We start from the raw sequence: 13,252 nt of genomic DNA, 5'->3' as shown, positions 1-13,252 counted from the left end.
CCCACAGCCCAGAGAGCAGTAAACTTAAATTAAAGAAACAGCATCCTGGTGATCTGGAGCATTAATAACTCACTTTATGTTACAGTTTTATGCGCCCTGGTGCGATCAGGCGCACACCAGAAGGTAAGCGCACATGGGCGAACATTTGTCCGTTTGAGTCAGTGACCGAAAAATAACAGTGGAAAAAGTTCACCCAGCGACAGAGGAATAACGGGAAGGTACAATGTCTTATTCCGCCCCCAATGAGGGGAACAGTCGGAGGTCTTCTGGTGTGGCACGTGGAAAGAGACCACCGGATTTGGAGCTGTCGGAAACCACGTTTAGCGCGCCTGAACCTGGGACACCTGTGGGAAAGGACGCGTTTTCTGAGAGAGACAAAATGCCAGGGGACGGTAACACTCCCACCGAGGTACCCCCTGTTCACCTCCACCCGTACTTATCTCATCCCCGGATGTCTGTGCGGATGTCGGTGTACAGCACCGGGGTCCGTCCAGTCCTCACCCGCGCCTACATCCAAGGACGCGTGTATAACTTTCTGGAAAGGCCGTCTGGCTGGAAGTGCTTCGTGTATCACTTCACAGTGTGAGTGTTTTTATTTTCATAATGATCCAGATCCATGGGGTATTCAAGGGTATAATTGCAACTCTAAGATCCTAATTAAACAGGGAGTTAATTGCGCATGTAGAGCCTTGGAAGCCCTCACTACAAAGAATTGTTAATCCTGTGAATTTTAGAAAGATGCTGCACAGATATCACAGCACAACTGGAGGTCCCTCTAGGAATATTATAGGGATATTTCAGTCTAGGCATAGCAGATTAAAAAATACCATATAATTCATCACAGACAAGAGAATCTCACACAAAATACGTCCTCAAAGGAGCACTAAAGAACTATTATACAGATATTTCATCTGGGAGACTATTTTCCTCAGCACCATTGAACATTTAATTTTCCAGAACGGTTTTAGTGCAGCAACACAGAGGTGTTTCTGGTTTGCATTCAGTGAGTATAAAAAAAACAGGAACTTTTAAACCAATTCAACCCAACAAGGAATGTTTTAGTATTTTTATTTCTTCCTGACAGTATGGCAGGTTTGTGAGACTACCTGCTTTTATGAAAATAACATATAAATAACACAGCTGTGAACATAAACCTTGGAGTGATGCAGTGTGGGGTGGATTTCGATCTGCTAAAGCTCCAATATCATTAAGATGTCACATTAAGATTCACCACCCAAAATTGATGTGACAGTTTTGTCTGGTAGCTTGAAAATCTGCCTTTTGAAAATGAAATGTTGTTTCTAATGACAAAACCTTCTCGGTACAGGGATAAGGATGCATTACAACCCACAGTCCAGTAGATCCAGACTGGAGTGTTCAGGTTTAGGAATGTGGGATATGATCTTCCAGCTCACCCCCATGTGTGCTGTCTGCCCCCACTTGCTGGCACTGATAGCAGGCAGCTAAACTTGGCAGTGTGTGTGTGTGTGTGTGCTGTGGAGTAGGTAGCGGCCCTGTCTGGCGCTGCCACCCTGTGACCCTGCAGTGTCGGAGGGGACGCAGGGGAACGCAGCCTGTCGGAGCAGGTTAAAGTCTCCGTGACTCAAAGGGAGCGTGAGCCAACACAGTGCAAGTCCAACACGTTAGAACATTACCAAGAATAACTCCACCATACACCATAACAGGGAAGCTAGTGGCTGCAGCTCTGACTGCAAAATACAAAATCAATATGTTTTACATAAGCCATGGTGTCAGCAGCAAATTTCACCTCTTCAGGCGCGCATGCTGGTAGTAGAAAAACTGTTTCATTAAGGTGTTAAGGATGACACGAGTGTGTTTTGAGGTTGCCTTTGCCTTGACTGACAGTTCACTGAAGTTTTTCAGTTCACTGTCTGTTCTTTTTTTTTTTTTGTGGTTTCACCAAAGGTACAGTCACATTAGCCTACTGTTAACCTGACTGAAATTGCCCCCCCACTCGGCCCCTAAAAAGGATATAACGTTACCCGTTCCTCCCTTTGTGGTAAATATTAATATGAGTGATCACAAACTGTGAACAGTCTGTGAGACCGACGCCGTCGCTTATAGTCTGATATTGCCTTGGCACCCAGGCTCCAAAAAAACATACATTTAGAAACCTACGACATATTCACAAAAACACTTTTCTCTGAAGTGTAAGTAGGGTGCTCAGAGTTGTTGAATTTCATTATGTAGGTCCAATTAGATATTGTAGTGTATTTTAGACAAAACTCTCTCTCAGTTCTATAATACAACCAGGTGTTTGTTGTAAGAGCACGTTGTTGGGATGTCTAACCATCCAGCAGGCTTTTGGGGTCAGTTCAGTGCCTTGTTTTGAATGGGAGTAAAGCAGTTAAGAACAAGCATGGCCTTATCACTGACCCAGAACTCGAACGTCAGACTGACCCGAGGCCTTATCAGAGGTACCCCTGTGTGTGCGTGTTTGCACATGCATGTGTTTGTCAGTAAGTTTGCGTATGTGCGGTGATACAGTGCGCTTACAAGGACTCAAGCCTGTTTTATCATGGTAAAAAGGAAGCAATAGTTCACTTCTCTGAAAGGAACATGGGATTTATGTATTGCTTTTAGCAATTAATAAACTATAAGTATAACAAATGTCCCATTCTCTTGCTGGGTGTCTATCGGCAGTGTGGTGCAGTCTAACAGTAAATGCAGTATTTTGGTCTGGAGCTGCATGGATCCATCCCACATGCTGGGTATAGATGAGCCAACCAGGGGAGTTTAGAGAAAGCCCTAATCAGAAAGTGTTTTTCAGACTCAGCTCCATTAAAGTGCACCAGATATTCTGTCAGACAGTATCAAGCTGGAGGAAGCAAATTCAGACGCTATTTTTATGATTTAGCAAACAGGCTAAAAGTTCATGCATTGTTATTCTTTTCAATTTGAGAAACTTTTGAGCCGTTTGTATTCTATCTTATATTTAAGTGACTGGGGAAAAGTCGTCTGTGCTTTTATCTTTTCCTCTCTTTGACAAAACACAGGAGCTAAGATTCTTAATGGAGCGCATAGACAAGGTCACTCAGTGGTTACCGCCTTACATCTCTGAGCTATTAACCCCATACTAGTCAAAGTTTGAGGCTCTGACAAAGGCTTTTATTGGCTGTCCAAATAACAGACAAGAGGTGATCAGGCCTGAAACCGTCACTAATACATTTAATAGATGAGACATTATTTTATCTTTTATTGCAGTGTATTCATTTAAACCTGTGTTTTATGTTGCATTGCTTTTGATTGATTTACTTTTTGTCTTTTAGCTCTCTAAAGCACTTCATAACAGTGATAAAAATAAAGTGTGGTTGTTGTTGTTCCAAACAGGATATTTGATGGTAACAGCCAGTGACATTCTCAGCAGCGTCACTACTAACTCTTATCCTGTCCCCTGCTTTGTCTCTACACTGACTGCACAACAGACTGCAAGTGAATCTGTCCATCAATAATAGATAGGAGCCATGCTTTGAGCTTTTGTTTAGAGTTCAGTGCCTATGTAGATGAGCCAATGTATTATTTTGTCTGATGCTACACCAAGCTCACTGGAGGTAAAGGAAGTGAAATATGATGGTGCAGTTAGTAGAGAGGGACTGACGAGTCAGATCGTCTCGGATGGATTCAAAGTGAAGCAGAATGTGTATGCTCAGCATACTGAGTGTGTATGTTTACTGGCATTTCAGATGCTCTGAAATCATTTAAGCAGAGCTTCACTGACAAATTACAACCATTAGCATACCCGAGTGTTTGGTTTGGAAACTTTGATGTTCATTTGTATTTCTTTTGATCCTCTTTGTAACTGCCTCTGTCACATTTCAACATAAGATTTTATAAATTACACTGAGTCCTAACTTGTGAACATTTTTTTGTTTTTGCCCAATGTGCCTTGCTCTTCTTAATAGACACATTTGCTCCCATTTACACAGGTAGCAGACTGTAGATGTCATTTTGCAGAAGACACAGGTACCAAACTACATTTTGCTATGCAGTGTTGCCTCCTTGTTCTTTCAGTCAGGACCTTCTGCTTTGTTAGCTGTTACTCACCAGTCCATCCTCCCTTAGCAGGTCTCCCCTCTGTCTTTTATCTGTGTTGACGTGTGGCGTGCACGTTCAAGCTAGTGTGTGTGTATGTGTGTGTGTTAGTTTGGATTCCTGGCCAGTCTTCAATAAACTCAGGCTGTAGCATGTGGTGATAAGGGCCTCCATGGTGCAAACACTCACTGGAAACTGTAACTCCCTCTACACATAGTTTCCATCAAGTGTGCTCTTATAGGAACAAGACAGTGATGCTTTATGGCTTTTTTTCTGAACAAGAGTTTGAAACAATATCAACTAGATGACAGTAGAGCAAATACTTCCACCAACACAGTGCAGTATTGTCAAGATACGCCAGTTCAATATTGGGTTTCTTCATTCCCCAGTTACCACTGTTTCAGGGTTCAGGTTCAACTGTTCATTACAGTTACACTTTCCACTGTAACTGTAATGTCCCTTGTATGAGTCTGGGTGGCTGTTTGAGTCTGGTTGCATGTTGTACCCACCTCTCTGTCTCCTCTATCCTGTATAACTATATAATAAAAAGTCAAAAGTTAACCAAAAAATATTTCCAATTTCAGCCATTGTCATGCCCACACTGAGCCCATAGTATCACTGATCGTTCCCTTATAGAAAGAACAAATAATGTTGTGTTTTTTGAGATCTTCTCCTCTATATACCTGTCACTTACGAGTTCTCATATGTCTGCATCAACCCTTCCCAGGTGTTTATAATGTATGTATATTTACAAATGTGAGTGCAGTTAGGAAACCAGCTTTCCAGTGCCTCAATGGTTTTTGATTGGGCCAATCTTGGAAGTGTGTTCTGTCAGCTTATGTGGCAAATGAACTCAGATGGCGTCGAGAAGAAGTTCTGCCCTTCACCGCCACATCATTTGCCAACAGAAATGAGAAGTTAATCAGTTTGTCCTTGCCACAATGCCGACCTTTTCACAAAGTCTAATGCACATCTGTTCTTACAGTAATCTTTTAAGGTATCCTGCTCACAGACAAACATAATAAAATCAAAACTTGAACTTAAAAGCAATAACAAAAATAAAAACAGGGACTGAGGCCGTTCCTGGCTCTGCTGGCTGAACAAGGTGTGAACCAGGTTATGGGTCTGAGACTGGCTCATCACCTTTATTGCCTGGGTTCCTACTTCCTCCTCTACCATCAAATTAAACAGGATCTTTCTGACTTTTATGAACAGCTGTGAAAAATGATAACTAACATTTATTTGGTGTTACAAGGTACTATATGTAGGCCTTTGTTGTAAATATAAGCTGCTCTTTTTTCCACATAACAAAAACATGGTCATAAAAATTTGTATTTTCTGTTGAAGAGTTTAAGAGTCAAAACTTCAAGGCCACGTAAGAGTGTGTTTTTGTTATAGTGTCACAGTAGCCTGAAGCCTTATCTCAAAGATATAAAATACCTTTCTCTTAAATAGGTAGAGGAGTTCCAGACGTCTTATTGTTGCTGCAGTTAAAACACTTGTGACCTTGAGGGGGAATAAGGAGAATGTTAAGGAGCAATTGACTGTTTGTTGATACTGCGTGTGGTGTGTGTGTTGTATGTGTGTGCGAAACTGTGTGCTCATTATTTCACAAGTTTATCATGCAATTTGCATTCATATGATGAAGTTAAGGTTCACAGTATTTCCTCCAGAGGGCTGTCCTTGAATGTTTGCTGAAATTCACTCAGATGCTTTTCATGACAAAAATATAAAGTAATGTTATGCTGTCTTGAAAGTTTTTTTTTTTTTGGAAGTTGTTCAGAAGCTCAGAGTCGAACCAAACACCGAATTTGACTGAAGTTTTGCTGTTTAAATCAAAGTCTGAAATGTAGGCATAAATATGAGGTGGAATGTCGAAAAGTGGATTGAGGAGATTCGTGTTTGCATGACTTGATGGATGACAAGTTATGTAAAGCTTTGATTTGAGGTTGAAAATGTTTTTAAATAAGCAAGAGCTGGTTGGACGTCATTACCCAGTTGGACGATATAAGGAAATAAGAATGACCACCAACATAAAGCTTGATAAAATGATGACACTTGAATCAAGAGTAATGTTTGATATGCTTTATTTCCTACAGGTTTCTCATAGTTCTGGCCTGTCTGATCCTCAGCGTTCTGTCTACCATCGACCAGTACCAGGCCCTGGCTCACGTAACACTCTTCTGGGTGGTGAGTGTTACATTTGATTAAATTGAAAAGTAACACCTGGGATTAACCATAAAAAACATTGTTTTGTCCCTTTGTTCCATTGTCAAGTTGAATCTACCTTAAAGAGAGGTTTTAGATTAAAAACTAAAGATCACACTAAATGTTTTTACTAACTCTCAGAGCTGAGAGCAGCGTTTGGGGTCAGATGGGTGAAGATTATGCTGTAGGGAATGTACACTCTAATAGAGACTTTAAAGCCCTGTTCAAACCAGAAAGTGGCTTTGTGATATGAAGTTGTGGTGGTGCTGAAAGCTTAGTGATGTAGTGATTATTTATGGAGCTAGCTAGCTACATCAGGAACAGCACAATAAGCTACTTAGTTCATTTGAGACGTGTTTGTTCCGACTGCTCTGTCAAAACGGATTGCATCTCCATGCAGACTGCAGGCTCATGTCGCATCTCTACTGTGGAGAACTTTATTTCCTTACATTTCACCGGCATAAACAGACGCACAGTGGCGTCGTAGTCACCGCGCTCAGATTCGCCGGCACACGTGTGCAGTGCAGACGCATGGAGCTGTTAGCAACAGCGTTTATAAAACTATATCAGACGGAGGTTATAAAACATCCAATGGCAAGGAGAAGGAGACGAATAGTGACCTCATTGGCTTTCGATACACAACTAAAATGGTAGCGTTCTCCTTTATGGACACCCCAGGACTTTTCCCTGAAAGATCAACACTAACAAGATAGTTTTAGCTCTGCTGCGTCACCTCTGAAGTTGTACTTCGCCAAAAAGCAGATCTGCGGATTTCTGCAATTTCTTTGAAATGAACTGTTTTCACTCACATCTGCTTTAAATGCAGGTGTGACCAGAACCCGACATGACTTCTTCCTGTGTGTTAGATTTTGCCACGCCCAGTCTGCTGCTCATGTAGTGTGAAGCAATCAAAGACTGAGGGACTGATATCTGAGAGTGATCCTAGCAACAGCTAAGGAGTTAAGAAAAGATAAGAATTCCTTTAACGCCAGCTCCAAGACTTGTTGTAAAGTGATGATACTTTCAGTTGATACCCACACACAGTATCTGTTTCTAAAGTTGATGGTTGCTCCGTGAACGGTAGCAATGTGCCATTATAAGAAGATAAAAAAATCAAATAATGAGGTAGAATGCATTCCACGTATTTGTTAGGCCTTAGGGATGCATAGAATGTGTTTGGGTTAGAAACATTGAATGTAAACAAAGTTGTGTTTGTTTACAAGAAAACTCCATGGTGTGTCTTTAATGATCCTGATCAGTGGTCCATGAACCACGTTTGTGACGGAGATTTGAAAGAATCTAAATGTCAAGAGCAAGATGCAGCGTTTCCTTCTAATAACGGCGCTGTTTACATTGCAGATACAGCCTGTAGCCTCTCCCCCTCTGCTGTCGCCTGATCTGATCTTTCCTTTGACTTTCGCCATCTGCTCAGCACTTCTGTTTTGTCTGTTTTTGTTGGCTGGCATCTGCAAACAGGCCTGATTCTGGTATGTTAAGGAGGAGTTGTGTTTCTTTTCCAAGTCAAACAACTCATTTAGATATATTAAAAATCATAATGATGCTCATAAAACAATGCAGATAATAGACATTGAGTCATTTTAAAGTTCTTTGAAATTACCCTTGTGTTGGATAACCTTGTTTAATAAAGCACAGATTAAATTTGAGTGTAAACATATGTTGAATTCATTTCTATCAGTTTTTTGACTGTTTGTATATTTCTAATGTGTTGCTGCAACAATCAACACCATGACAGTGACATTGTTGCTAAAACAAATATCACCCCTCAGTTTCTGTTGTTTGAAAAGCAATTTCATGGGTTGATTGACCTAAACGCTGCCTTCAAAAAACAATTTATGGACATTTTAGTTGGAGCTACATAGGCGTAAGAGGACAAAGGCTCCTCCTCTAAAATCAATAGAAAATGGGATAACTTAACCCCGGGATGCATAGAGAGTGCGAGGGGTGAGTCACTCAAGCTCAGACAAAAGAAAACCCCAAGAAAGGATAAAAAGGACTTTAGGATTTTCTTTAAATAGGACTGGAGCGTGCCACATGTGGCAAGTTCACCTTGGCCTGAGGATAATGGGATGAAATGGTCATGGTTTTCTATGAGCTGGCAAATAAGAATCTCAAATCCTACAGGTTCTTTGTTGGATTCAACGAGATTCAGGCTGCTGCAGAGCCTCCTGTCAGACCTGTAATTAAAAAGAAAAGTGTGAAATTGGCTAATAAATACCACAACATTATGAAATATACATTTTATGGCAAAATGTTTTTCAGCCTGAAGTTCACCCTCTGGAGATATTTAATCTTCTTATTCTTCTCTTCTACACAGATAATGAATAATTAATATTTGCTATGCTGCTAAACCTAGCAAAATCTCAAACATTCATCTTTTCAACCCTCCACCCCAAAGGGACTGTTTTGTACTTTCTGCTTTCTAGTTTAGAGATATGCTCTGACCCTGCCACTCTTTCAGTCCCCCCCCCCCTCCACAGAAGCATCTTCTTTGTCTTGTTTCTTTATTCCTGCACACTCAAGGTTAATGGAGACCACTCTGCTCTTTATGCAGCACTGGCTGACAGTGTTTGTAGTGGTGTGCTTGGCCAGATGTTTGGCAGTTTGCCCAAAGGATTCATATTCTCAAAAGAATGTGTGTGTTTTTTGGATCCAAAAAGACAATGAACTATTCAAAAGTGTTACTACATTTTATTTCACTCTGCAAATAAATCCTGTCAACACTAACAAAGACCATCAAGTCACTTATGAATGCAAATTACTTTATTGGAAAGTGAGGATGAACGAGGGTTGGAGTTGAAATTGAAGGGTGGGATGAAAAGAGTGTCGAGCATGAGGGGATGTACTGAGGGTTGAATGGGGATCGATGATGTGTTTAGGTCGAAAGAAGTTGTGGAGAGAAAGTCAGGGAGTGAGTGAGTGCGAGTGTGTGGGCAATGACTCCATGAGATAACCTAGTTTAATTGTCCCCCTTGTGGTTCCTTTAAAAAACGAGGACCCTGGTTCAGGCCCAACGATAATTAGACTTGATCCAAAATGCAGTCGACCCGAACAGACTCTAACAGAGAGAGAACACCAGTAGCATGACATTCGATCAAAAAAAAACAAGCAGTCGTAATGGAAAAGACCAGCATTATAATAATAATATCCAAAAAACAAACTAACTAATTCAACTAATTCCAGAACTAATTTGTTTTTATGCTTCAAAGACTAGCCAGCTGGGTGATAAATAGACAGAAGATAATAATCTTGGAGCCAATTTAATATATGTGAATTAAATTCCCAAAAAATAATTGTGATTTCATAGCAGACATCTTTTACACGGGCTACTGATTTCTTAAAATGCGTTCTCCTGCAGAGGTTGTGACATACCATGTGATCAGAGTTGGTAGCTATACGCTCAAATTCATTTAGATCTAATCCGATACTAGCCACATGTTAAATAAGACCCTACCTGACCAGAGTAGACTGAGTATAGTTTGGACCCAGACCCACTTGGGTCCCACGTCGGGTCCCATTTCCTCAGGACTCGTAAGGACCACATGATCTTTATCAGCAGACGATGATGATTTACTCAGTTGTCATGCTGTAGGTGTTCAAACAATAGGATTTCTCTTCAATGTTGGCTTAAAAATTGAGCTCGATGGATTATTCTTGACTGTGGAAAATTTAGACTGCGTAGTAACAGTCTAAATTCAGGTGTCACTTTCTTGATTGTTCTGGAGTTTTTCAACTATGTCACTTGGTCTTCTGTTTCTGTTGATGAAGATTGTGTTATACAGTCAAAAGGTCTGGAACATGCGTGTAAGTGGACATTAGGATCTCATGTCAGAATGAACTTTCAAACTCAACTAAAAACAACAGTTTCGATTCTTTCGATTTGTTTTTGCTGCCTTCCTGTTTGTTAATTTACTGCTTTTGGGATAGACCATTTGTTTTTCAACCTTGATGTAGAAATCCTCAATGAATAAATCAAGAAATACAATATTTTACATATTCACTTCCAAGAACACAATTTAACATACTATTAATCCAATTTTTGTTTTACAAGGTGTGCTATTTTATATTCACTGACGTTTTAATCTTTGGCTCTGATGAAGAAAAACACCAAGCTGAAAACGTCTCCTGGTGTTCAACATGGAACACATCTTCTGCCTGATTCTCCCACTTTGTTCCTGCCGCCATTCACTGCAAAAGGATCATGTCACCATTAAAAATCTATGAAAGGCTATTGATTCACTTTCAGCTTCATTTCCAAATGTTTCTCAGTGATTAAGAGACGTGCGGCTCAGCTCGTTAATTTCCACATGTTGGTGTAATTGTGTGCTGTAATTGATTTTTTTAATCCATTTGTCCTCAAGTAGCACTGGAGAAAACTTGCATGGAATTAAAATAGAGCAGCTTTAATTGAGAAGCTCTAATTGTGTGAGCTTCCCGTTTAGAATTGGACACATGCTGGTGTGGCTTGTTTCAGTAATTGTCATGTAAATTAAAATTAAAAGGTTGAATAAAAATGAGATGAAAATCGGGAAGTAATCCGGATGTGGTACGCTGGTTAGCTTAGCTTAGCACAAAGACTGGAAACATGGGGAAACAGATAGCGTGGGTCAAATCAGCTTACCAGCACCTTTGAAATTCACTAATTAACAATCCGTACAAAAATTAAAAATTCCTGTCATCACTGTGAGGTTGCCAGGCAATCAGCAGAGACTTCAGGAGGTTATTGCACTCGGCCAAGAAATAGTCCAGCCTAAAACACAACGTTATTTCGTTGGACAGAGCCAGGCTAGCTGTTTCCCCCTGTTTCCACTCTTTATGCTAAGCTAATCTGACAAGCCACTGGCAGTAGCCTCAAAGTTATTGTAAAGATGTGAGAGTGGTATCTGTCTTGTCTAACTCTGGGCGAGAAAGCAAATAAATGCATGTCCCAAAATGTCAAGCTACTCCTTTAAGGAAACAAACTGAAATTAACAAAATACAGATAAATATTATCAAACTATTTGCCAGGATACATAATCACTGTTTTATCTATCAGGTCCAAGTAGATTTTGCAGCTGAAATGAAGAATGAATCAATGGTATGGTACAAATTAAAGTGTGACAAATGGAGTATTTGCTGAACGAGAATCAATAATCGTTAATGGATTGCTGTGACAGGTTTGTGTGAGAAACTGCACTTAACAACAAAAAGAGTCAGTTTAGTTGTGCAGCCATCAATTCAACATTATCGTTTTTAAGAACACTTAAAGTCTGAGCAGCTGTTCAGGTGTTGCTGCACTAAGTAACCTGCAACAACATCTGATGTTTGATTTTTTTTCCACCTCTGCTTCTCCCTCATTTGTCTGTTCTCTTTCTCCTCATTTCTCTGACAGGAGATCGTCCTTGTGGTGTTCTTCGGTGTGGAATATTTTGTCCGCCTCTGGTCAGCAGGTTGCCGCAGTAAATATGTTGGCATCTGGGGCCGATTACGCTTTGCCAGGAAGCCAATATCTATTATAGGTGGGAACACAACCCCCATACACACACATATCTATACACATGCACACAAACAGACCTATCACTCCCCTCCCACACACAATATTTAAACAATATCTGTAATATATCCTGAGCTTCATCCCAAAATGAGATATCTCAGACAAATTCAGCATGAAATTAAAACTGTCACTGCAATCTTCTTTTTTTTACCTTCAGCTTTTCATTCTTTAAATTGGAACCTCCGGGTGTTTTTTTTAAATATGCAGCAATGAATATTATTTGCAACCCCTCTCACCTCAATTGATTTATAAAATAATTTTGTAATGAAAAGCAATGATCATTTTCCCATCCAGTTTTTAATATCTGCACTTTCTTTGACTTTCCCACATTTCCCTCATATGGAGGACAACTTGCTCTTGTTAAGCTGCACCTCCATATATTGAACATCTGCATGTGTATGCCATACTTATACCTAAAGCCCCCCCCCCCCCCCCCCTTCTCTATCAATACAGATCTGATAGTAGTTGTTGCTTCGGTAATTGTGCTGTCAGTGGGCTCCAAAGGCCAGGTCTTTGCCACCTCTGCTGTAAGGTAAGAGACAGTGTTTGTGCAAGTGGAAACAAAATGACCAAAAGTATGTGCACACTTTTTGTACTTCTTGTCTGGGGCTGTTTTTCATGGTTTGGGTTAGGACCTCTAGTTCCAATTAAGGGAAATCGTAAAAAAAAAACGCCATAGCATATAATGTTATGTTTTGTATTTTGACATGACAATGCCCCCTGCACAAAGCCAGGTCCATAAAGAAATTATTTTCCTAGTTTGTTGTGGAAGAACTTGCCTGACCTGCACAGAGCCCAGACCTCAACCCCATCCAACCCCTTTAGTATGAATTGCTCAGCTGGGAGCCAGGCCTTATTGCCCAACAGCAGTGGCCAACCTCACTAATGCTCTTGTGGCTGTATGGGAGCAAATCTCTGCAGCGAGGAAGAAAGAAATCTTTCCCAGCAGAGTGGAGACTGTTACAGCAGCAGATTAATGGCCAAGGCTTTGGAATGAGATGTTTAACAATCACAGGTGTAATGTTTGAGTGTCCACATACTTTAGGCTGTATAGTGTGCGTGTTTACATATATACGTACTTACATTTGGCCGGAATACAATGTCAACATTTCAATTTGTTGTTTTTCAGAGGAATTCGCTTCCTGCAGATCCTGCGAATGCTCCACGTGGATCGGCAGGGAGGAACCTGGCGTCTCCTAGGCTCTGTTGTCTTCATCCATCGGCAGGTACACAATCACAGCTTTTAAAAGCACATTTGATATCCAAAGCTATCAGGGCTTCTGATTATTATTAGTGAGCGGGAGGCTTTCTGTCAGGGGATTTATAGCCTCTCATCATCATGTATTGTTTTTCACTGCTACACGGTGCAGAGTCTGCACATGGGAATACATATTTTAGCAAAAGGAATATTCAGCAGAGCCAGGAGAAGAGCTACTGTGC

At 40.6% G+C, this 13,252-nt stretch overlaps 1 protein-coding gene across 1 annotated transcript in view; it reads left to right on the top strand.

The window, feature by feature from the left end:
- Window positions 1–223: 223 nt before the first annotated feature.
- kcnq1.1 (potassium voltage-gated channel, KQT-like subfamily, member 1.1) overlaps window positions 224–13,252 on the top strand; it is a 32,018-nt gene continuing 18,989 nt past the window's right edge. The window contains exons 1-5 of the mRNA XM_070906046.1: window positions 224–582; window positions 6,153–6,243; window positions 11,651–11,777; window positions 12,266–12,344; window positions 12,942–13,038. Coding sequence (XP_070762147.1) covers window positions 224–582; window positions 6,153–6,243; window positions 11,651–11,777; window positions 12,266–12,344; window positions 12,942–13,038 — 753 coding nt within the window. The remainder of the gene's footprint in view (window positions 583–6,152; window positions 6,244–11,650; window positions 11,778–12,265; window positions 12,345–12,941; window positions 13,039–13,252) is intronic.

The sequence above is a fragment of the Enoplosus armatus genome, chromosome 1 (assembly GCF_043641665.1).
Source record: "Enoplosus armatus isolate fEnoArm2 chromosome 1, fEnoArm2.hap1, whole genome shotgun sequence".
NCBI lineage: Eukaryota > Metazoa > Chordata > Actinopteri > Centrarchiformes > Enoplosidae > Enoplosus > Enoplosus armatus.
Note: the sequence above shows the minus strand (reverse complement) of the source record. Positions and strands in the feature narration are given on the sequence as shown.